Consider the following 22,911-nt stretch of genomic DNA (forward strand, 5'->3'; position numbering starts at 1 on the left):
CTTCCCATCTAATAGATGAATAATAATCACCCCATCCCCTCTATTCAAGTTATTTCCCTATTTGCACACGTGTAATTTTTTCTATTTTGTATTGTAAAAACCAATGTCAGTTGGTCATTTTGTCTGCAAACAACTTGTTCTTTCATAGTTCTCACATCAAAAAGGCTGAGGATTATGATAGACTATAGTGTTGCGTCCTTGGGTTCTCAGTTAGAACCGCTCCATCACCACTTGTGGTTTCAAAAATTCAAAATGGCAATAGCTAAACTTGTTTTTGTTTTTTTGTCATGTTAATGTTCAAAAATATAAAAATATAAAATAAAAACCACTTGAGATGATTAACCTTCAACGTTTTGTAAATTTTATTAAATTCACCCTTAGAGTTCTAAAAAGATAACAAAAAAAGGCAACATACCAGAATAAATTGCAATGTAGTAGGCCTGTGTATTGCGATGCAGCAAGCCTATGTTGCATCAGTTTTGGGTACACTGGGTTGGCTGCAGCCCAGTCTACATGTCAAAGTATCCTTGGGTGAGACACTGAACCCCATTTTGGATCCGCAAAAGCACGACATAACCTGTAAGACTGTATAGACTAAGAAGTTCTTTACGAGTCAGCATGGTCACATACACAGTTTCTTTTTTTCTCCACAAGGAAAGCAAATGCCGCAGGTCAAAGTTGAAGCAAAGGTATTTGCATTTGAAATGATGGATATCAACATGACCATTACGTTAGATTTCCTTTTAAATGAAATATGATTCAACCTGTCTGATTGTCTGACATCATGTTTTCTCTACCCCCTTCTTCCTGTAATTGCTTTTCTGAAACCCAGCAATTAACTTGCTGAGAATAATGTTATCAATATTGATAGGACTGGCAGGCTAAATTAAGCCTCTGTTACACCAGTGCTTCCCTGATTGTTAAGAGTACCATTAAGGAGAGCCATGTGAGCATATGGCTTATGAAAATTATAAATTAACTGTTTCTTGCAAGCCCTCATCTCTCCTAAATTGTCACATCTCCAGATATTCTTTCATGTTTCTAAATAGCATTATTAACAATTCATTGTTACAACACATATCAAAGGAAGATGTAGGCATGACTTCAACGCATGAGACTCTGTGTGTGATTATGTGTGCTGTGAGGTGTAAATAGCCAAAAGACTTTGATTTCAGCGTGATTTTTTTTTCCAATCTGTTATTTAATTATTGCTCATTGGGTGCTGACATGCCTGTGTGGGGGTGTCGGTGGATTTATTTATTTAGTATCACGGTTTCCTAAAAATCCCTCATCCTGTCATCTATGTCTTTATTTATGGAAAGTTCTTGCAGTGCAGAGCAGGTTGTGAGTGAGCGTTTCCCAGTTCACCTCCCAGTGAATGCTCCACACCGACACGTGTCCGTATGTGTTAGTCACAGATGTCTATCTCTCCCCCACTCTGGCCTCCTCCAGACCTCCCATGGTGCTTCCCCCTGTCTCCCTGCCCGGAGCAAGTGCAGCACAGGTGACACAAGGCGGCATGACTAGCGCACCACACATCCATCAGACTGCGAAAATCAGCAGGAGCGAGCAAACTGAGCTAAATTTGGGGGGTTATTACTCAGAACAAGCAGGCTGCTCAAAGTTATTCAAGAATCTGGTGGTTCATCTATTTTCTTATTATATATTTGGCATGTTTGCTTATTTTCTGTTTCCTTTCTGTCTCTTGTAGAGGCTTCATGTTTTCTACTTAACATCTTAATTTCACACAATTTATGGTGACTACTTATCTTAGTTCTCTATATGTGTTATATCTGTATGTTAATATCTGATATACAGCAATGTAATTTCCTATCTTGTTTGAGTGGGAGTATTGTGGAGGGTAATATCTCCTCTTTGACATATGCCCTCTGCAATTCTGTGCCTATCTTTTTCTCTGTGGTTCCTTGTTGTGGGCCCTGTAGCTCTGTCTGATGTCCACTCACGCAAACACCACTCGCAGACACGCACACACGCACACACACGCACACACACACACACACACACACACACACACAGATTTCCTGCAATTAGAGTCATATGGTGTGAGCTTACTGCCTCCCACGACTTTACCCAATAAGGTCATTTTGTAGATGAAGAAAATAAATACTTGAAATATTTCAAGTTGCTTTTTTCAAATGTACTTTGCAGCCCAGTGTTGTCCTTCTATCAAACAATGAATTTAATCTCTTTTATACTGTTGCATTCACTCTGTCCTCCCCGTCTGTAAGCAAAACTGTTGTGTTTTCAGAACTCTAGTCTTATTTCCCATTTGTGCAACATATGAAATTTGGAACAAATTAATACAAACTGAGGGATATTGCTATAGATGATGATGATGAGCCAGAGCAACAGTGTTACCAAAACTGCAGGACAAAAAGTGAATGCATCAACCCATCCTATATGTAAAAAGTCAAACGGTACATGTACAATTTTTTCACACATTTGGCATTCATTTTACTACAAAGATGTTTGTTTGTCTTGGCTAAATAATTGAATACCATTAATGTGGCAAGTACTGCCTTGTAGCCAAGAATTGGTCTGATCTTTGTTTCAAGTGTGTCAGCTTTTTAGCCCTATTAGTAGTTTGTTCTTCGTTGGGATGTGTGCAAAGCACAAGGGAAGCATCACTTTAAAAGGTCACTAATGCACTCAGCCTGCTGAAGGGGGGAAAAAAAGGCATGTTGGATGTTTGTTTGTTCTTTTTTATCTCTCTTTACAGTGAGTTCTCTGGAGATATGGCACCAAAACATGTGAAGATACCATGGTGCTTTGACTATGAAACGAACGGGAGAGGGAGAAAGTGAGAAACATTTACCGCACTGCATCCCACCTGTTCCCACATGCAGCATGCAGAGGCCATGACGGCCCTGATCAGGCATTTACAGAAGAGGACAGCAGTGTGTGAGATAATGAATGTGGTGAGTTAAAGCCAGTAATAGGAAAGAGTGTCATATGTGTCTGAAATTCTGGAAATACTTTCATTCTACTGTGACCACGAATATGTTGCTGCAGTGTTAGACAAGTAGTGGAGCGGTCGAGCGGTGAGCTAGGGTCACAGTGTAGCACCGGCTGGGGGTGGCCCTGCAGATAAGAGCGCGGGCAGCTCAGCTCAGCCAGCTTCCCCAGCTCAGGGAGTGACTGCAGAGTACACCTGGCCTGGCAGCTTCAGACCATTGAGGAAAAACCGGGAAAGGATTCTGCTTTGGCCGCAACCCAAACTGACAAAGGGAATCGTGCACAACAGTAAAAGCAAACAGAGCAAGGGTGACAACGTTGATGTGTGACTATACTACCTGTTGGAGGTTTGGGTGTGTACTTTTATACATGTGTGTGTACATATACTGGACTCTCTAAGTTAGCAGCAGGACTCCAGTTTACAGCTCTCTGCTTATCTAAACTTAGTGTTTGTAATATTAAGTTAAAGGCAGGACTCAGAATGAAAATAGTTGGAAAAAAAAAAGTGAGAGAAAAAGGTCAGGTTGAACATAAAACGAAACGGATGGTGCTTGAGTGCATGCACGTTAGATTTGTAGAAATTATTACTTTGCAAGAAAAAAAAGAGAACCCTTTGATAACGGCCATAACAGTCCAATAATATTTTTTAAACAGACAAGGATTAAGATGGCTTTTTCTCACATTCAATTTCACTGTTCCATTTAAGCACACATTTTGAACGTGAGAGAAAACATGCAGTTAATATTGTATATTACTGTCATATATGTGTGCATATGATAAACACAATAAAATATTGCATTTTCTGAGTGTACATTGCTCTATCAATGCACAAATTGACAACTCCTAATAAAACACTAATATAAATCCAGCGATACTCTCTATTGTGCTGTAAATTCCACAGCTGTAATTTCAGCATTTGTAAAAACAAAATGGGGTACTTATTTCATGAACAAAATATTTCACGATTGTCCCCTCCCCTTAGCTCTCAGCGGCTTTACTCATACATAATGTATAAATTTCACACCCAGGAATCCAAAAATAAAAAATAAAACTGCAGACGTTAAATATGGTGAGTTTTATAGTAAATACGGAGTGTTGCTGAAACCCAGCCTATATTGGGTCTTCTGCAAGGGCTCGGCTGAAGCAGCAACGTCCTTTTAGCAATGAGGGACATGCATGGGTTGCAGTTTATCCTTACTCTAAGGTAAATAAGCAAATAATAATAAACTTTAATAGGCAACATCTGCCAAGTGTCTTCTCAGGATGAAAAATAAATTAATCTGAAAACACAACTGAAATGATAATTAACTGTTGTGCGATAAATAATGCAAACAAATTAGGAAAGAATGAAGAAAGAAGCTTCACAGACTTGAGAGGCAAATTAATAATCAGTGAGGTAATTGTGTGAACTCCTCTGCCATGTTTAATTTTCAAGGGAAATACCTCACATTCTAGATTTGACTGCCGCAGGTTCCATTTCTTCTATAGTTTTATCGTGTTTTGGGAAAATTTTCTATATTCTGAAATGCCAATTATCATACTGTACTGAATTAAAAATCAACGCCAGTCAAATGCAATCGTTAAACAGCATCGGTTAAGTTTATTTCAGCTACTGTCAGTAACACCACTGATTTTACAGGCTTAACAAAAGGAGTTTCCTTTTTGTTACAAATAGATATGAGAAAAGACATGTGCATTTTGGAAGCAAGTCTAATGAACTTATTAAAAGTTAAAAGTTGAAATAAAACCTTTATGAACCAAACCACAATGAACAATGGATATTTGGTGAAAAAATGGTGTAAAATTTCATTAAAAGAACCCTTCTCCACTTGCTTAGCATGAAGGTGAATTGATCCCACTTTTGCGAGTTTTGCAGTCAGTGGCACAGAAAACTATAAACTAGTTGATGGAAGAATTCAGACACTGACATATCTGCAAATTCTAGCAGCAAAAGTCAAACCATTTCTAAAAAAGCTGAAGATGAAGAGAGGGTTACTGATACAACAGAAAGGAAATCCTTGACACATTTCAAAATTCACAGTGGACCATCTCTGAAGGCACAAACTTAAAGTATTCCTAGATCAGTAACAGTTTCCCTCCTGAAATATAGTTAAAAATATGTGGATACTCTTAGCTTTAGCTAAATATCTGACCACGTGTCAAACCTGCTGAAATGCAGTGAGAAGACCTTTTTTTTTCAAAGATGGTCCCTTTTTCGTTGTTTAAGCCTCTAAATCTAAAAATCTTACAGTACAGATGTTAGCATGTTCTAACATTCTCATTCTCACTGGTGCATAGGATTGTGATTAGCTTGTTATATGTTCAAGGAAATGAGTAAAACGCTGCACAGAGGGATGAATGCATCCCTTAAGAGCAAGGTAGTGTAGATGAGTATCGCAGCCAGTGTCACATCCCATTCCTGCCAGGTCTGAGGAATGTCCAGTCCTTGACACTTGTCCAATCTAAACTATCTCAAGCTCTCCCCTCCAGCTTCATACTGGCTAATCTCTCCTGACACCTTACACTGCCCCGACAGGGAATCACTCTACCCTGAAAACAATCCAGCACTCCTCCCTCTTCAACCCAAATCGCTTCCAGGCGGCCTCTCTGTCTGTCTGTCTTTCTTAGATTTCACTCTGCCTCGCCCTCCCTATCTATTCGCTCCCCATTACTTCCCTCTGTGGCCTCCCCTTTCACTTGTGTTTCCATCTGTCTTTGTCAAAACGTATTCCGCTCTTCGCCTATCTCGCTCAATCTTTCCCCTCCTTGTATTCTCTCCTCCATTCTTACTTCCTTGCTGGGTATGTCTTGCCACAGTTGTTAAGAATCTGCTAAAAGACACTGTGATTGCTGACTGAGGAATAGCCTGCATTCTCTTAGGAACACATCTGCATTCAAAAACTGCTTTAAACTCCACCAGTTGCTAAAGTTGGAAGGTCTTTATCTCCAAGTGCACCTTTCCAGATGGAGAGAAGCTCCACAGGAACGCTTAAGGATGGGATAAACATAGAAATCTCTCCCTGGATGCCTATCACTCTAAACAAACTTCACTCTTTTGAAAGAGAAGAGAGATGAGGGAATTGCTGATAGGATTTTTTTATTATTATTATTATTGCTGCTGTCCACTCTGAAAGCCCATTATTATGAATCATCGTTCAAACAGAACAAGAAATAAACATTGCAGGTTCCATTCCTTGCTGTAGCTGTAGTTAGCCTCACAGAAAAATGAAATCCTTCACAGATCATTTTTTCACAATCAGTGTATTTTGGATTCAAGAATGCTCGTGAGACAAATCACTTCAAAAAAATCCCATTTATTATTTAAATGTATTCAACAGTTTCAAAAGATGAGATAAACAAGTCATAGATTTCCATTACAAGCTGTTTGTCCTTCTCATCATAGCTATAGAGTCTCCACCGTACAGGACACAATCTCATTGGCTGCTGAGTAAAATATTTGTCATTGGCTGTAGCAAAGAAACTGCAACTCTGAGAAAGAATGATGTCGTCATGGCACGGCACATGCTAAAATGCAGACACTTACTGATATGCAAATACACATACCCACTCACAAACGCAAACACACAGATACATACACTCAAACGTGCAGTCATAATAAGCAAAGTCACTCACCCAATCAGTTTCATTCTCAAGCAAGCTGTCAGGCTGCTATGTTGACTAAATATTACCATAATGCCTTTATGTCATTGAATATGCAGCTAATGAATGGATGACATCCAGTGAAGACAGTGAAACAGAAAAATTGCCCACTCACTGTTACTGTGCTTGATTGCCTTCTCTACCTCCCTGCCTCACACTTCTGTTTCTCTCTCTCTGTGTGTTTTTGAGCATTTCTCCTCCTCACCCTCTGCATCAGGAGCCAGAAAGCTTGGAGGTCAGCGCAGCAGAGAAGAAGAAAGGATCAGCGCTCTTCAGACGGGTTACCTCTGAATCTGAAGATTTACTTCTTCACATGGCTGGTTGTGCCAAGTGGAGCATCTACATAAAGCTAGAACAATGGAAAGAATATTTCAACTCTACTTTAATCCGAAAAGCAGCAGGACATTGTGTGACAGTTTAAGAAACAGTGTGAGGTGGTTTATGAAAGGGATATTGTCAATACGAGATGTTTCCTTTTCCAAATACTTTGGAAATGCAGAAAATGTTATTCTCCACATGAATAATATACAGTTATTTTGTAATACCCAGGGATGAAGACCAACACCCACTGCAATAAAATACTGAAAGTCTCAATTTAAATATTTCTTGTCCAGCTTTTAGATCTGTGAGCTGCACCGCATATAACATCTCTCATTCAAACAGGATATCTTCCCAAGAGACAAATATATTCTTTTTTTATATATCTCTTTTGTTTAGAATAGTATGCATGTCTACAAATAAAAACACAATCTAAATTGCACGTAACAACACTACAAGTTTCAGTCAGTCCAGTCCACTGGTGGCACAGCTGTCTGCTGTCACTCCGGAGCGAAGAGGCAAGATCATCCACTTTTTCGGGGTTTTCATTTTTGTTGATATTTCTGTGCAAAGGAGCAGGGCTAAAGATGAGAGACACTGAAAGTGAAGAGCTTCTTACACGTCAGTATTGTGGCGAGGAGTGCAGAAAAACCAGCCTATCTAACATCCCACTCCACCCACGACAGCCGCCAGCTCCTCTCAGTACATCCTCAGGAGCTTTGTATCCAGGCTTGGCTGCAGAGCCTGGAAGTCTTGGCTGATGGGTATGAAGCAGAGGTGTCCATGATGATGGAGAGAATTAGGAAAACTAGATAGCATTCCAGCTTTTAACACATACACACACACACACACACATACACACCCCTCATACAACCCTTTCTCTGAGTCTCCTCCTGTCTGACTGTCTCTGTTGTGTTCTGTTCTCAGTCTGCATAGAGGATGAAGCCAGAGAAGGTGCTGTACTTGTTGTTGTTGCCTCCATGGGCTTTGCCACCATCTAATTTGATGTAAACCTCATCGCCTGCATCTAGATGGAGGATGACACTGTTGGAAGCGTAGTCATAGTTCTGGTCAGCATCTTGAGCAATGGCACTGGCACGAACCTGCAGAAATGGGAGAAAACACATGTCTGAGAATTTAACATGTAGACTTGTTAGCTACAACATGTAGCTCGATCCACTCAGCAAATACTCTGAATTTTTTGTCTTTTATTAACAAAGTAGATACTTAATTCAACTTATCTCCATTTCTGTAAATCTGAACTAAAGGTGTAAAAACAGGGTAATTCCACTCTCACCCCATATTTCAGATTTTGCGCTTTTTTTTTCATTTTCTCTATAACTAAATCATGACGGATAAATCCCCCATATTAGAGCCGTGGGAAAACAACTTATCAAGTTACAGGCACTTTTACAGAGGTGCAGGTCAGATTATGTACTGACTTCTGTATTTACATTGTGCAGTCTGTGAAAGCTCAACTTGTTATAAAACAAAACAATGATTCTTGTTAAATTTGCCTCAAGAAAACTGAAATATGGTTAGCACCGTCGCCCCACAGCTCCTGGTTCGAATCCCGGCTGGGGCCTTTCTGCTTGGAGTTTGCATGTTCTCCTCGTGTATGCGTGGGTTCTCTCGGGGTACTACGGCTTCCTCCCACCGCCCAAAAACATGCATATTAGGTCTAAATTGACCTGTTGGAGTGAGTGTGTGCATGGATGGTTGTTTGTCTCGTTGTCTCTGCGTGGCCCTGTGATGAACTGGCAACCTGTTTAGAGTGTAGACGACAGCTGGGATAGGCTCCAGCCACCTCGTGACCCTGAGTTGGATGAAGCGGATATAGAAAATGGATGGATAGATGGAAAATAAATATGCAAAAAAAAAATTTTTCCAGTATGCTCATCCAGGACTTATTTTGGCAAAAACTGACCTGGCTTCAACATGAAAAAGTCAAACTAAGTGTACTTTTGGAAATAAAAAAAAAGATACTAATCAAATGCAATACTTAAGTCATACGAAACCCATATAAGAACAAATGAGATGTTGAAATAATGCAAAAAATGTAGATAATTTGGAAATACATAGAAGAAATTTCAGAAAATAGCAAAGAGGGATAAGTATTTAGACAGGAATGAGAAGAAATTATTAAACTGCCTTTGGCATTGAAATTGCATAGATACGTACAAAAGTTTGTTGAACAGTTTTTAAAACAAAGTGGAAAAAAACAGAAAACCTGTCATACGTTCAATGAAATTATTTGATTTGATGTAGTGTGCAAGACCGACTGATGACCTTTACACCAAGTACATATATTTTGCCAGATATGTCCATGGCATACAACATTTTAAATTAAATCTAATTGTATATATATATATATATATGTGTGTGTGTGCGTGTGTGCGTGTGTGTGCGTGTGTGTGTGTGTGTATAGGACTTTCTGTCAAGCAGACTTGTGGTTTCAGATTTATAGTTTCAATCAACCCAGTGGTCTTTCAAAAAAAAAAAAAGAAAGAAAGAGAGGGGGAAAAGTTTTAACCTTGGAACAAAAGGTCCATGACAGAGGGCTTTTCATCATGGAGAAAATGACTGAGAAATACAAAAAGAAATTTGAAAAATCCATGGGGGAAAACTTCCACGTTAGCAAAATATCTGCTTACAAGGAGCTACAAGAATCAAGAATGACTCTGCATCAGAAAAAATGAGGATAGGATGAATTTTTATGTTTGTGTGTGATGTGCTACTCCGACCACAGGGCATTTGATGCAGTTTCTTAATAATCTGTCCTGGCTAATTAAGATCTAACAAGCTGCCTCTTGAGGGTGGAAAGTACAGCTTCAGTGTGCTACATGTGTCCTGAAAAATTATTTTTATTATTATTATAATAAGTGGCAGGAATGCGTTTTACCAAACTGGCTCTGAATATTGAAGAAAATTACGGCTGCTAAATGTTTACTTTAAACTTTCATTTTACAAAGACTGTAAATACTGTGTTTGGGCAACTTTTTTTTCCAAATAAGACCTGAGGAGAAATTAGCTGTAGGTTTGTACTTAAACCCTTTTCTCTGGTCTCTCTGTGCATGTACAGTATTCTTTGTTGTTTTGGATCTGAATTCTCACCTACTAAATGTTTGATTGAAAGCTTCTTCCTGCACAGCTTCTTCTTCACATAAGCTTTTGTGAAACTTCTTTAACTCATATCACAGCCCTTGCCAGGAATGGTAAACAGACTTTGATGTGCAAAATGGCACAGTTACCCTTTAAACTATGGCTGTGAAGAAATCTCTGTCATAAGAAGTAAATAAACCCTGCCAGTTTGTGAATCCGTTCGGACAATGCTGTAGGACAGCTTCCCAAAGTACGGATATAGATAATCAAAGAAATTTTACTGCAGTGCCACTTGATCTCAGTCCAGTTTAGCATCAATATGTGTTGAAAGCCAGACTGAAGGCAATAAACTCTTGAAACAAACAAAAAGTGGATGTGGCCGCAGTGCAGCCCTGGCAGAGCTTCTCCAGTGTCAGCTAATGTCTATGCATAATAAACTGTCAATAACTATCGAGTGCAAATGGTTTAGAAGTTAATATTAACCTAATTTCCACTGCATGTTGTCCACTTTAGCTACTTTTCCCTGTAACAGAAGCAGAAATGTTCTGTATTACTGTATAAACCTTAAGCTGTAATGAAGCTCATTTGGTCTATATTCACTGTCTTTAGCTTTCTAACAATGCCTGAACAAAATACATTATATGGTGTTGTACTGTATTCATCTTCTAGTTATCAATTGTGCTGAGACAGTTTTCCACTGTTTTAAGCTTGTTCAATATCACCTCGAGCTGCTTCAACTCCGATGTGACGCTCTCCACTTACTGCCTGCCTTGTAACTCAATGCTATTAAACAAACACAAAGAAAGAGACTTTCATCATTTGTAAGCTAAACTTAGGAGAATTGAACAAGAAGATCATTATTTTCTGTACGGATCAAAAAAAAAAAAGCATTATATGTCCTTTAAAGTGGCCAGTGGTTAAATAAGCCTATTAGTCACTTAGTGTGGTCAGTAAGGTTGAATCAAAATCAATACTTTGCATGTATTTGAAAAGTTTTCTGTGGCTCATTATGGGGACTCTAAAGTCCTCTCTGGCTTTGTCTTAGTTTGGTACACAAATCTTTAAATTGGGTACTCTTCAAGCGGGTGTCAACGAGCATTCGGAAAGCCTTATTAAAGAATAAACATAACAGCCATGCTGACAAATATAAGGAGAGATGAGCCATTGATGGAAAAACTATCTTTTTTTATCTGAAACAGGATTTATAATACACATAAAAAACATTTCAAATGTTCTTCAGTTATCAAGTATACTTTTAAATTAACTTATGGATATATATACATATATTTTTAAATGAAGCTAGAGTGTTCTTTTTTCTTTTCCCCCTTAGCTCTTCCTGCCTGTTCTGAACTCTCAGCTCGTCTTCTGCGGATTTATAAAAAACTTGCTGTCGGAAAATACTTGTGCAGGGGATGTGCAGAGGTGTGGAAAGCCTTATTAGAATAGCAAATTTGAAGCCTTTATGAAATCAGTACCCATTGTCAGATGAGAAACCTGGGGACACTTATTTGTATTTATTAGTCATTTCAAATTCTGTTTCTCAAGTTGGAAATTACACTGAAATGAAAGGTTTTAATGGAAACCAGAAGACACTGGTAGAGTCTGCAAAGGCGTTGGTGCTGTGGAAGACAGCGACAGACTCACTCACGCAGCTACATGAGGTCATGGAAACTGAGCTGTTCTTGAGCCACTACTTAAAAAAAACATTTCACTGGTGAGGTGGCATGTTTTTACCACGATATTCTGAACCTATACATGTACTCGTGTTTTGTTGACACAACACTTCTACATCTAATGTAGAGCTGCATACAAATATCATCCAGAAATTCTGCTGTGCATGCAGCCGCCGTGTTTTTCTTGATCCCTCAGAGAGAGGAACTATGTGACATCCATCAACGTAACATATGAGACAATGATTTAATTTACACAAGTTAAAATAATTAACTTAAATTGTACCGGTGCCTTTTCACCCCACTACTCAGTATTATGAATAGAAGCATACAGTATTGACTAGTATTCCTCTAATCAGATTTCTTGCAAGGTTGACAGTTATTTTTGCCTTATTACAGATTTCTTGTCGATGGAGAAAAAAAACTAGCTTCGTAAAAGAAGAAAGTGAAATGGACTAGAAAGGGAATATGCCAAATTTTAACAATGAGCTGCAATTTGAAAAAAAGAAGCACATTGGAACAATACCCCCTGTAATATTTGTGCAGCAAGTTATCTCTGTGCAGTTACATTTCACTCCGTCATACCTTCTTCCCTTTGAAAACAGTGAGACAGACTTCACTGTAACTACCAAATCTCTTAGCGCAGGTGTGCATTCTGCTTCATAATTAACAAGTGAGACAGATGTGGTGGAGGAGATAAAGTGTTAAAGGTTTCTCAAACTTTTTAAGAGCATGCCCTGGACACCAAGTAGAGCTGTCACATTGAAATATGCATGTGCTCCAAAGGCTTATCTGGCTAATAAAAGTCTGTGGAGAGGTTTTAAGATACAGTAGAAATATATAGAATATTATACATTTCTTTATTGTTTATCCGCATGATTAAATCTAGCACATCTCATATCAATGTGCAAACAAAGCCGCTCACTCTGATTCTGAGATGCCAGCGTCCAGTGCATATTAATATGATATGATATGCCATGAGCGTGCAAAGTCAACACCATATTATTAGAGGGTTAGCGCCTTGGGCTGCAGGAGAAGCAGGTGATTATGGCTCTGGAGGATTTGTCAGTTAGGATTTTGATGAAACTTTATCAAAATATTTGCTTTGCGGGGAGGCACATGGAACCAGGGAACCTCTAGCAATGTCACAAATGTGTCATAGAGTGATTCTCTTTATTGGTTTCTTAAAAAAATCAGATTTTTTTTTACTCTTTCAAGTGCATGCATTTTAATAGATTTCTGTCTTTCTTTCTAATTTTTGTTTTGATTGTTATCATCATTATTATTATTATTTAATTTTGATTAATTTACATTTGGAGGAGAGGGACAGTACAAATACAACTTTCCTTAGGCAGAGACAGGATGTGCCACGGTGAAACTAAATTTCCATAAAATCCTGAAATCCTTCTAGTTCTGCCACAATGATATTTTTGATTCATTTTGTTTCTTTGCTCTAATGGTTTTCATGCCCTCTGAGACTAACTGCCGCAGTCTAGGCCTCCTTAGTTTCTTCCAATGATACGTATGCATGAATAAATTCTCTCACTATTATTGAAATAATGATGAGGGAGCTCCTTTTTGAGATATTATTTTCCTTGTCCTTTTTTTCTCCCCCTACTCTGCACATGAAGAACTTGTTAGGGGTATAAGCCAAAGGTTCAAATGCGGGGTATGGCTGATATGTAGCCAGAGATGAGCACGACAAACAACCAACTGCCAGTGCATGACCTTGACACAGAATATGTAGAAGAACTTTGACAGGACAAACAAAGCGTGAGGCTGCAGGCGCCTGCTACAGCGATGTTAAATGAGATGTCAGCAATATTGTCTTCCTTGTGGCTGCTCGTGCATGTTTGCATCTGTCATATCATCAAGGTGATGGCCTTGATTGAATAATATTCTGACTGAAGACTGTGCCAAGACTTAATAGATAATGCATGCCCATAACAGCAAAATGTGGATTCTATTTACTCCTTCTAACTTACACACTGTGTATGTATGAATATTAACGTTTGAGTTGTGAAAAAGGGGGCATCCTTGTGAGGAATGCCAAAGATGAATTCATGGCACAGTAAAAGCGACTGCCATTCATTTTCAATCATGTGAGACTTCACATTCAATCAGTGTTACATCTTAAAAGGCATTTTTGATTATTTCGATTCAGCAGATGCAGAGGATAGTATTTAACATTAATTAGACATGCCTTCTAGAACTTTACTTAAGAAAATCATGAAAATTTTTAGGTTTTATCTGTTGTGTCAGCCACAGGAAGAGTCTGAAACGTCGCACTGGGACAGTTGCTTTACAACAGGCTTTGTCTCAGTGACAAGGACATGTCTTGTGGCTTCTCTGACAAGGATTTGTTGACTTGGTGTTGAGCCTCCATTTAGGATCAACGAGTCTATTGGTCCTTTTTAAATCAAAGTGCACTACCGTCTAATTGTGTTTGAACATTCCAGCCGTGAACCGCATGCTTAATGGCAGCTTACATGGCTTGCCTTCGCTATTGAGCCTGATCCAACATTTCACTGCCACACGCACACAATCACACACACACACAGTGTCAGAGTGTCAGATTCGTACGTTTCCAAGCATTTCAACTCAAGGGGTGCGATTTTTTATGAAATAATATGAACAGGAAACTATGATGGGTTGCAAGAGAATTGTTGTCACAGGTTCATTTGTTCAAGGAACCTAAGTGAAAACATGATAACAGGAGATTTGCCTACTGTCTAAATGAGAGTAGAAAAAGATCTCCTGATTAATTTCACCAGCTGTTCTCTTTGTACCTGCACAGCCTACTTTGAAACAAAGAAGCTCAAACTTCTTGCTCTTGAAATCGTTTAGTGTTTCTAAAGGTAAGCCTGTTGCCCAGCATTAGTTTCTTAGTTTATCCCCATCTATCACTAATACTTGATCCAAATATAGCCGAAACCTCCCAAGGGTCAGAATATCAGTATCACAAGTCAGCAGGGAGAGAGCTACTTCTGAAAGAGGCCTGTTAGAGGAAATAGTAGTAGAGAAAAAGAGGCATCAACTTTGACCTGCGATCCAGCCCCTCTTTTCTTCCTTCTGTCCGATTCATCACGCTCAGTTAATTACTGAAGCTGTCTGGCAGTAGCACCAATACCACACTGTCTATCATTGCCCACAGTGCCCATAGCGCTGTCTGAAACGATTCTTTCACAGCAAAATTTTCCAACCTTTCTTCACTTAAAGCCCCTTTTTACAGTTTACTTCCTTGAAAACCCTAAGGCTCTGGTATCCTGAAAAGGACCATTCGTTATGAGCGTTGGATGAGAGGGAAAGGTAGTGCAACAGCCTGTTTGTCCTCTCACTGGGCGATTGTAAATATTTCACCCATTTAAATTTTCAGGGGGGCAGAAGGTGTTAAACACATTGAGTTATGTTGCAGACAGTGACTCATTTGAAGCCATTGACTTGCAGCTTTAGTGAAGAGGGAGACAATAATTGTGGGTATCACTGATGCCTGAATTCGGGGGACGATTAAATGTCAGGGGCGTGGGGAGAGACAGGGAGAGAGGTGTTTGCATAAGAGGGCCAGGAGCACTTGTCTATTTCCCATATGGCCCTCATTATAATGAAGAAGCCTTGTGAGTCAACACCATTGCATCCTTGAGTCAGTTAGTCACAGGAGACTATCCATAGCCTATTTTAGACTGTATGTTTTTCAGTCTCTGGGTACATTTGACATTAGACATTTGCGGCATTACGTGAACTACTTATTCTGAAATGCAATCAGGGGAAGTGTTCTAATGCGTTGTAATTGATCTTTATTTGAAATGATATGTGTAAAATGTTGTACACGTAATTGATTTATTACAGACAAGATGTGGCCAGTTATCAAACAAGTTTTGAAACTTCCCCAGTAAATGATAGATTTTCTTTACTGTGCTTGCAGATAACAGCCCGATATCATCTTGACATTTCCAATCTGTGTGGTATTTCCTAACAACGTTAGCCAATCTCCATTTAAAAGTCCTCGCACCTAATTAGGCCAGCTCTAATGTTCCACTCGGCAGAGTGTCAAATCCGATGTCCAATTACACAGCAGATCAAGGCCAAAGGTCCGCCTCCACTACCTCTCAAGCTGATTATAGAAGAAGTGCCATGATATACAGAACATTTAAAGAAACAGGTCTATCAAATGAAGGAAAGACAAGCAGAAACATGCATGCATGCATACACGCACACCTAAGGGGATCAATACCGCAGGCAAAGAGGCCGAGGGACTGAGGGTTTCTTTCTCAAACCCTGCCTGTCTATTTCAGACAGAGTCTCTCTGTTACACCAGGCAAACACACAGAGGCCTCTCAGTGCTGAAGCCACACCACGATGAAGAATAGCAAGTCTGAACATTACCAGAATGTTAAAATCAATCAAGTCTAAGTATTGCTGTATCCGTGTGTAGATCATTCTCAGGCATACAGTAGTTGCTCACGTTTACGTCTCGTTTTGGGAAGGAAAAAAAAGTAACTTTTACTTTAACAAATTTAGTTATGTCATTAATATTATTCTGCAGAGCGTATGTCAGTCATCAAATCAGAAAGCAAGCACCCACCCCAGATACTTAGCTCCTGTGTTAAATGTCGGGATTGCCACCAGATACATAATTCAATGTGTAGGCTTTACTTGTTACACAGCAACAGGGTAAACAGCATTGTGTTCATGAATATCAGAGCTGAAGACCACCCTGGAGGTTTCTTTATGAGGAGAGATGGACTGAGGTAAATGGTTTGACAGGGAAACTTGTAACATATAAGCTGTGCTAGCTCAATGGCATAAGAGGAAAACTTTGGGAAGCAAAGTTTGAGAAAAGGCAGCACATTCCAACTTATTCTGTGACAGTGCAATGGATCAATTGAGAACAATGAACAATATCGATGGCATTGTGCGTTTGCAGATTGATTATTTGATGTCACAATCTGAATTCTCCCTAGTTTCGAAAAGACGTTTGTCCTTTTAAGATGAAAACTTTTTGCTTCTATAGAGAAGTGAGCACGTGTGGACCATAGAGGAGAGATGGAGGACAGAGCACAGTTGGGGTGGGTTGAGGCAGTGGGTTGGGAGGGGGGGCAAGCGTACGCGTGTGTGTTTGAGCATGTGTGAATGTGTGTGTATGTCAGGAGGAGACTGCAGCGGTAATTGCTCGGGAAGAGCCATGTGCACGAAGGACGTTGAAGCTTATTAAAGGAGGAGACAGAGTGATTATTCACTATGGTCCTCTTGAGAGACTGACGCTGAAGTCATTGCTTTTAATTAACTCTGAAACGGTTTTGCGGATTAATAACAATATTAAGAAGGGAACGGAGACGAGAGGCACAAACACATCCTGGATCTGGTTCAAGCTTTTTAATTACAATTAAATAGACAAGATGGCACAATAGCACAATAACTATGTCTTTTCTACCTTGCTGTCTTTTCCCCCTTCCACTTTGTGCATCAAATTTGTCTTCACTGCCATTGCCATGTCTCTTAGAATGTGTCCAAGAGAGGTTATAGCAAAGCATTTATTTACTCAAGCAAGTTTAGGATTGGTTGGATTATTTTACACAAAGTTAGAAGAAAATGCACTGAAGTGGTGTGGTGTGCTGAAAATATTCTTCTTATTTGTTTGTTTACAGGAAGCTCACTTTTCGGTATAGCTTGAAAAGTGTCAAAGTTCTGGGGACATTGTTTGGATTTTAAGTTGAACTGTGCCAAGTGAAAAGAGGCAGTGGAAAAGTCAGAGGAGAAATAAAGCAACCTACAGATACTGATGTTCCACACAGTTTATAAGAACCTCTGGAGTGGGAGGAGCACATACTGGGATAAAACCCCACTGCAAAGCCCTGGAAATGCAGTGATTCACTGAGGCCAAAAGATGATAAAATACTTGTACTGTTTGCAATTCCCTGGCCTCCACTGTCCCAACTCACAGTGTAACTTTTTTTCAGCTTTAATGAGCTGAGTAAAGCGCCAGGAGTCTTGTAGTCTTGCAGTGTAACTTGGATCAACATTTATAACCATTCAGTCATTTACACAAACTAAAGCTATTGGGCCCTTTCCATCAACCAAGCACACACCTAATGAATATCATGAGAGGCCTGCTCATTTATGCATAAGCTGTGCATGGGACAGAAGAGGACAGACAGAGAAGTAGTTGCCACTTTATAAACATTACGTGGGTCTCCAGAGATGAACACTGTGTTCGTCTAACTTAAGTACTTCCACATCCTCCTCTTGAGGGCACAATGAAGCAGTAACAGAAGGCGTTTTATAGGAACATATGTTCTTCTTCCCCTTCCATATATCAAAGCTTTTACACCCACCCATAAACATTACTGTTGAGTGAGACATTATATATTGGAGGTGATCGCTGTAACTCTTCTTTTCATTCTTGGCGGAAATTTAGTGAGGGTAAAGGAATTAACCTCCAGCTGCATTGGTGTGACTGCAAGTTCATACTGATGCCAAGGTTTTTTTCAACTCCACATATCACAGCCTTGCACTTGTAATGTAAGACCCCAGTAGGTTTCTGTTTTAACTATGTGAGAAATTTACATTGAAAATTGCAGGTACAAAAGCAGTAGAGAGGCTTCTCTGTGCATGATGTCAGGTGTCAGAGGGTTTTCTTCTTTGGCCCATATTTATTTATTTTTCCCATCTCACTGTTTGACTCTTTGTTTTTGACTATGGATAAGGCTTTCATTTGCAAATCTCTAACTCCTAATGTATAAATAATACTTTTCATGCAGCTTGTGGTAAGTGTGATGCAGCAGTTTGTGTGCAGTAAAAGATCATCTGTCACCACCTGCATTTCCTATGACATCACTGTATCTCAGTGTGTAATTCACTGTGACATCATTGGCAAGAAACAAAGTGAAGCCGAGCTTGTCAATGATTAAATAATAGTTAAATAAGAAAAGCAATGTGGCAAGCAAAACACGCCCACCCCTTAACTTGTAAATTCCATGATTTTTTACCATGTAGATCCTAAAAGTGGTTTAGATTTAGTTTTGAAATATTGCGTCCCTCAGTATAAATAACACGTTTGACAGGGTGAAATATGACAGTAAAATAGGAAATTAAAAAACTAATTTGTCATCCTTACTGTCATGATTTTGGCTACAAACTATAATATGGACTCAACCAGCCTGAACAGAGCATCCAGATTATATAGTCTTATATATCTACAATAGGTGCGTGGTGAAATATACTTTAGGGGTTCGAAAAAAACCAAAAAAACTAAACCATATTTTAACAATCAAAACGATTGTCCAAGCTACTATGAAGTTAAGAGATATAGGGATGGTATAGACGGATGGTTGAAAGTTTAACTTCAGGCACGCGCATTTTGACAAGACCAACCTGACGCACAATAACATTAAAAAAGGATGCATCAAAGAAACCGAGAACAGATCACAAAGATGCATTTAACACGACCGTGAAAGTAGATGAATTCAGCTGCGGAAATGCAACGATGTCCGGCTGTTACCGCATTTACTAAATTGTGTACACTTTTTCTTAATGTAGCTATTTCCCCTCTCCCGTTTACAGTAGTATACAAATCGAAAAGTTTAATGAGCGTGTTTTTTGCAAAATTGTGCCCACTCTAAAAGGGGTGATGGGCTAATAATTATTGTGATAATAACACGTTTCGTGATAGTGATAGCGTAATCGTTTGCAACAAATAATGTAACTGTTTGCGATGAAAAAAAAAGTAAATACTAGGCGACAATATCTATTCATTTTTGTAGCTTGAAAACACTTCTGTCTACGGCGATAGGATTATCAGCACTCCACATTTTCTTCAATGCGAAACAAAAGTCGCCACAAACTGCAATTAATTCCTCTCATTTCAGAATTAATAAAAAAAAAAAAGGAGAATGAAAAATTAAAAAGCAGATTTCACACGACAAAAGCAAAAACTCCACGCTCAGCCTCGACTGTGATCGTTTTCTGGATCGCGAGATGCGGCTCCGTCAGGACGCATCACTCGATTAAGGGACGCGGCTTTGCAACCAGTCAACACATCTGAAGGCTCGGAGGGTGCCACAGCTGTGCGCTCTGAGCTGTGCAGGCAAACTGACACATATTATTCGGTGGCTTTATTAAAAAAGCTTAAGCAGGAGAGCCGAAGAGGAAGCAGCAAGGACGCCCAGAGTAAGCCTCAGAGTTCTCAGGTATGTTTAAACTGAGGACAGGAGAGTCGAAATAAGTCTCAAAGTACTAACCTGGCCATTCTTGCAGAGGTCTGCCCACATGCTTGTGCCATCCCCTCCTCTCATCAGCACATGGTAGATGAAGAAGTATGTACCAGGTATGCTGCAGATGAACTTGCCCGCAATGCCATCATAGTTGTTGCCCAGGTTGGTGACCACGTCGTCAAACTTTAGGATCTCATAGCCTTCGTGGGGATTCTTAAGCCCGGCATAAAAGGCCACCCGAGGAACCGTACTGTAGGTGGCAGTGCTGATAGCTCCGTTACCTCCCAGACCCAAAATCCCAGTCCTTCCTTGATCCCCTCTGTCTCCAGGTGGCCCAGCTGGTCCTGGTGGCCCTGGTTCTCCCGGTGGACCAGGTGGTCCGGGTGGTCCAGGCTTTCCTGGCCTGCCAGGCTTGCCCTGCGGGCCCTGCAGCAAGGTGGATGGTGGAAGAACGTTACTGTGGTCACTCAGTGCTTCTGCCTCAGCCTGAAGACCAGTGGAGCTCGTGCTGCTGGCCGGAGTGCCCTTGTTCAGGTAGGGGTCACACACCATACGACAGGTGCCCAGCATCTCATAGTGGCTGGCATCTGTACCCACAGAGCTGACGAGCACAGGGATGAGCACCACCAGCACCAGGACCAGCATAACCCCCACAGCAGCCGCCACCAGGGTCTTCCTCCCGATGCTGAGTCGGGGAAGGGGCTGCGCTGCCAGCGTGGGTCTCCCGGGGGCGGAAATGGTGACTGCTTGGTGTGGGGAGTCTGTCACCAAGGAACGGGACCCGGAGATCCCAGGAAGAGTTGCAAGAGAAACGGCGAGTGTGTGAGGGTGAGACAGAGACCCACATACACTTAATACAGCTCACTGCTCCACTCACTCACACTTAGGTCGGCAAGCAGTCACTCACACATGCAGAAGACTTGAGGAAGCCCAAGCATACACGGGGAGACATTCAGCGCATACTTACAAACACAATGTGACTTGTGAGAAGAAGCAAGAAGTATGCAGAGCCCAGAGGAATGGAGTGAGAGACAGAAGGAGCAAGACAGGGAGGGAGAGGAAGAGAATAATGAGAGTGGGTGAGTGTGAGAGATACAGAGCAGCCACTGGATCTGCCTGCATGTGTGTGTGTGTGTGGTGAGTTTGTGGTGCTGTGTTCCCAGGCTTGGCTTTTTATACGGCGGCAGCAGCCTCTCTTCCCCTCCCCTCTGCCCCCCATTGAGTGAGAGGTTGGTGTGGTTACGTCCCCTTCTCTCTCTGGCTCACTCAGAGGAAGGACTCTCATCATACTGCATATCTTTCTACCAGTCTCCTGAAACAGAAGAACCAGCACAGTCCGCTGACCACCTTGATATCCCTCTTGTTTCTTATCCTCCCTTTTCCCCCACTTCTGACTCTGTCTCTCACTCCCTTTGCTTTCTCGTCTCTCTCATCAGCATCCAGCCTCTAAAAATAAAGATAGAGCTGTGGAAAAAGACAATCTCTTTTTTTTTTTTTCCTGGAGGTGGGCTCTGAAGATTTATACATATATGTGCAGACGCACAAGACAACACTGAAAGCTGTTATACATGGCAGTGCTAGCAGCCTTTCAGAAAAAAGTGCTAATTACAGAGCCCAATGCCAAGAACATACTCGAGACCTAACAGACGGACTGTTGATGCAGTTGAAAATACATTTACATGTGTAGAAGAAATGAATGGAAACTTTTTTAAATGCCAATCTAGCCTCAAGTTAAACAGAAAGGGACACTCCTCTGCTTTTGTTTTTTCCCTTCCCTTCATGTCAGTAAGCTTGCTACTCCACCTGAATGTGCTGAAATGATTTCTTATTGGTGTCTTTTTTGGAGTATCGATTTCATGGTTTTTATCAAATCAAGGGCCTTTTATAGCGGAAAAAAATCTATAAAGAGCCGTGATATCATTTGTTTGACATTTTCATCCCTTGGAGATATCAATGGTAAAGTAAGAAAGCAATTGATCAAATGTGTAGATGGCAAGCATCCATCGTGAAAGGTGTGTTGTGTTTACAAAGGTTTTGGTCTTGGTTCTTTTAGTGTAATACAGTTAAAAAATAGCATGAACAAATACGACAAGATGGACAGACAGAATACGTTACGCTCACATGAATGTGAGCTGCTGATTGGCAAAACATTTTTGCAGCCAGGGGGAGAATTTCTTGTCATATCTCTGGCTTTGAAGCACAAAAGAAGCCCTTTCAATGCAGTTACTCAACACAAGGTGAATTGCAGTGATGTGCTGTTCCAGCCCAGTCTCTCCAGAAAAATGTGTAATGGGTGCATTGTCAACTTGCCCAATGTGTAGTAGCGTTGCAGTCCATGATTACAAATGTTGAGATGGTAGCATATCAACTAGTTTTTGTTCCTTGTTGAGCATGTGACATGACAGGAATTGCAGCATATCTTTTAATGAACGTGTTTAGAACATCACAAAGGTCCATGGATTAGTGTCTTCTATCATACCCTCCATTCTCCTTATACGGCCAATTCAACATTAAAGACATGCAGAAAGTAGATGTCCTCGTACCTGGAGGCATAGGACACTGACATGCTGATGAAGAAACTTGAGCTGAATCTAAGTAAGAAACAAAGTAAAATGAAAAAATAGAAATTGTACAGTCTTTTAACCTTTACTGTGAAATGTTAACCTTTTGCAACATGGACAACTGTAAGTATTTCATGTTCTGTCATGAGAAATGATTCCCAGTTAAAGCTCTTAGAAAATCTACATCATTTAATGGCCTTGTCGTTATTATTATCATCTGGTGCTGCTTGAAGATTGTCAGTTGTTTTAAAAAATTGATTTTTAAGTGACTCAATATGCTTTTAAGGTGTAGAAATGAACATTTTGCTCATATTCCTGGATAAATAGGAAGTTTTGCCTACGTGTTTGATAAATTGCATCTTTTTAAAGTTTTCTTGATTGGTGAAATTAGCTCTCATGGTCATTGGCTGGGAA

At 40.2% G+C, this 22,911-nt stretch overlaps 1 protein-coding gene across 1 annotated transcript; it reads right to left on the bottom strand.

Moving 5' to 3' along the window:
* Positions 1-6,270: 6,270 nt before the first annotated feature.
* Positions 6,271-20,785, bottom strand: c1ql1l2 (complement component 1, q subcomponent-like 1-like 2). Its single transcript, XM_075454555.1, has 2 exons — positions 19,964-20,785; positions 6,271-8,057 (listed from the first exon to the last, which is right to left on the bottom strand). Exons 1-2 carry the CDS (start codon positions 20,579-20,581, stop codon positions 7,878-7,880), a joined length of 798 nt encoding a protein of 265 aa, XP_075310670.1. The 5' UTR covers positions 20,582-20,785; the 3' UTR covers positions 6,271-7,877.
* Between the last annotated feature and the right edge of the window lie 2,126 nt (positions 20,786-22,911).

Source organism: Odontesthes bonariensis, chromosome 21 (genome assembly GCF_027942865.1).
Source record: "Odontesthes bonariensis isolate fOdoBon6 chromosome 21, fOdoBon6.hap1, whole genome shotgun sequence".
In the NCBI taxonomy this organism is placed as follows: domain Eukaryota; kingdom Metazoa; phylum Chordata; class Actinopteri; order Atheriniformes; family Atherinopsidae; genus Odontesthes; species Odontesthes bonariensis.

Bases quoted from the DNA above. Each gene is read 5' to 3' on its own strand.
- c1ql1l2 (XM_075454555.1), bottom strand. From the start codon at position 20,581: ATGCTGGTCCTGGTGCTGGTGGTGCTCATCCCTGTGCTCGTCAGCTCT. The intron at 8,058-19,963 runs GTTAGTACTTTG...CCATTTCTGCAG, and splicing joins ACCTCTGCAAGAATGGCCAG to GTTCGTGCCAGTGCCATTGC.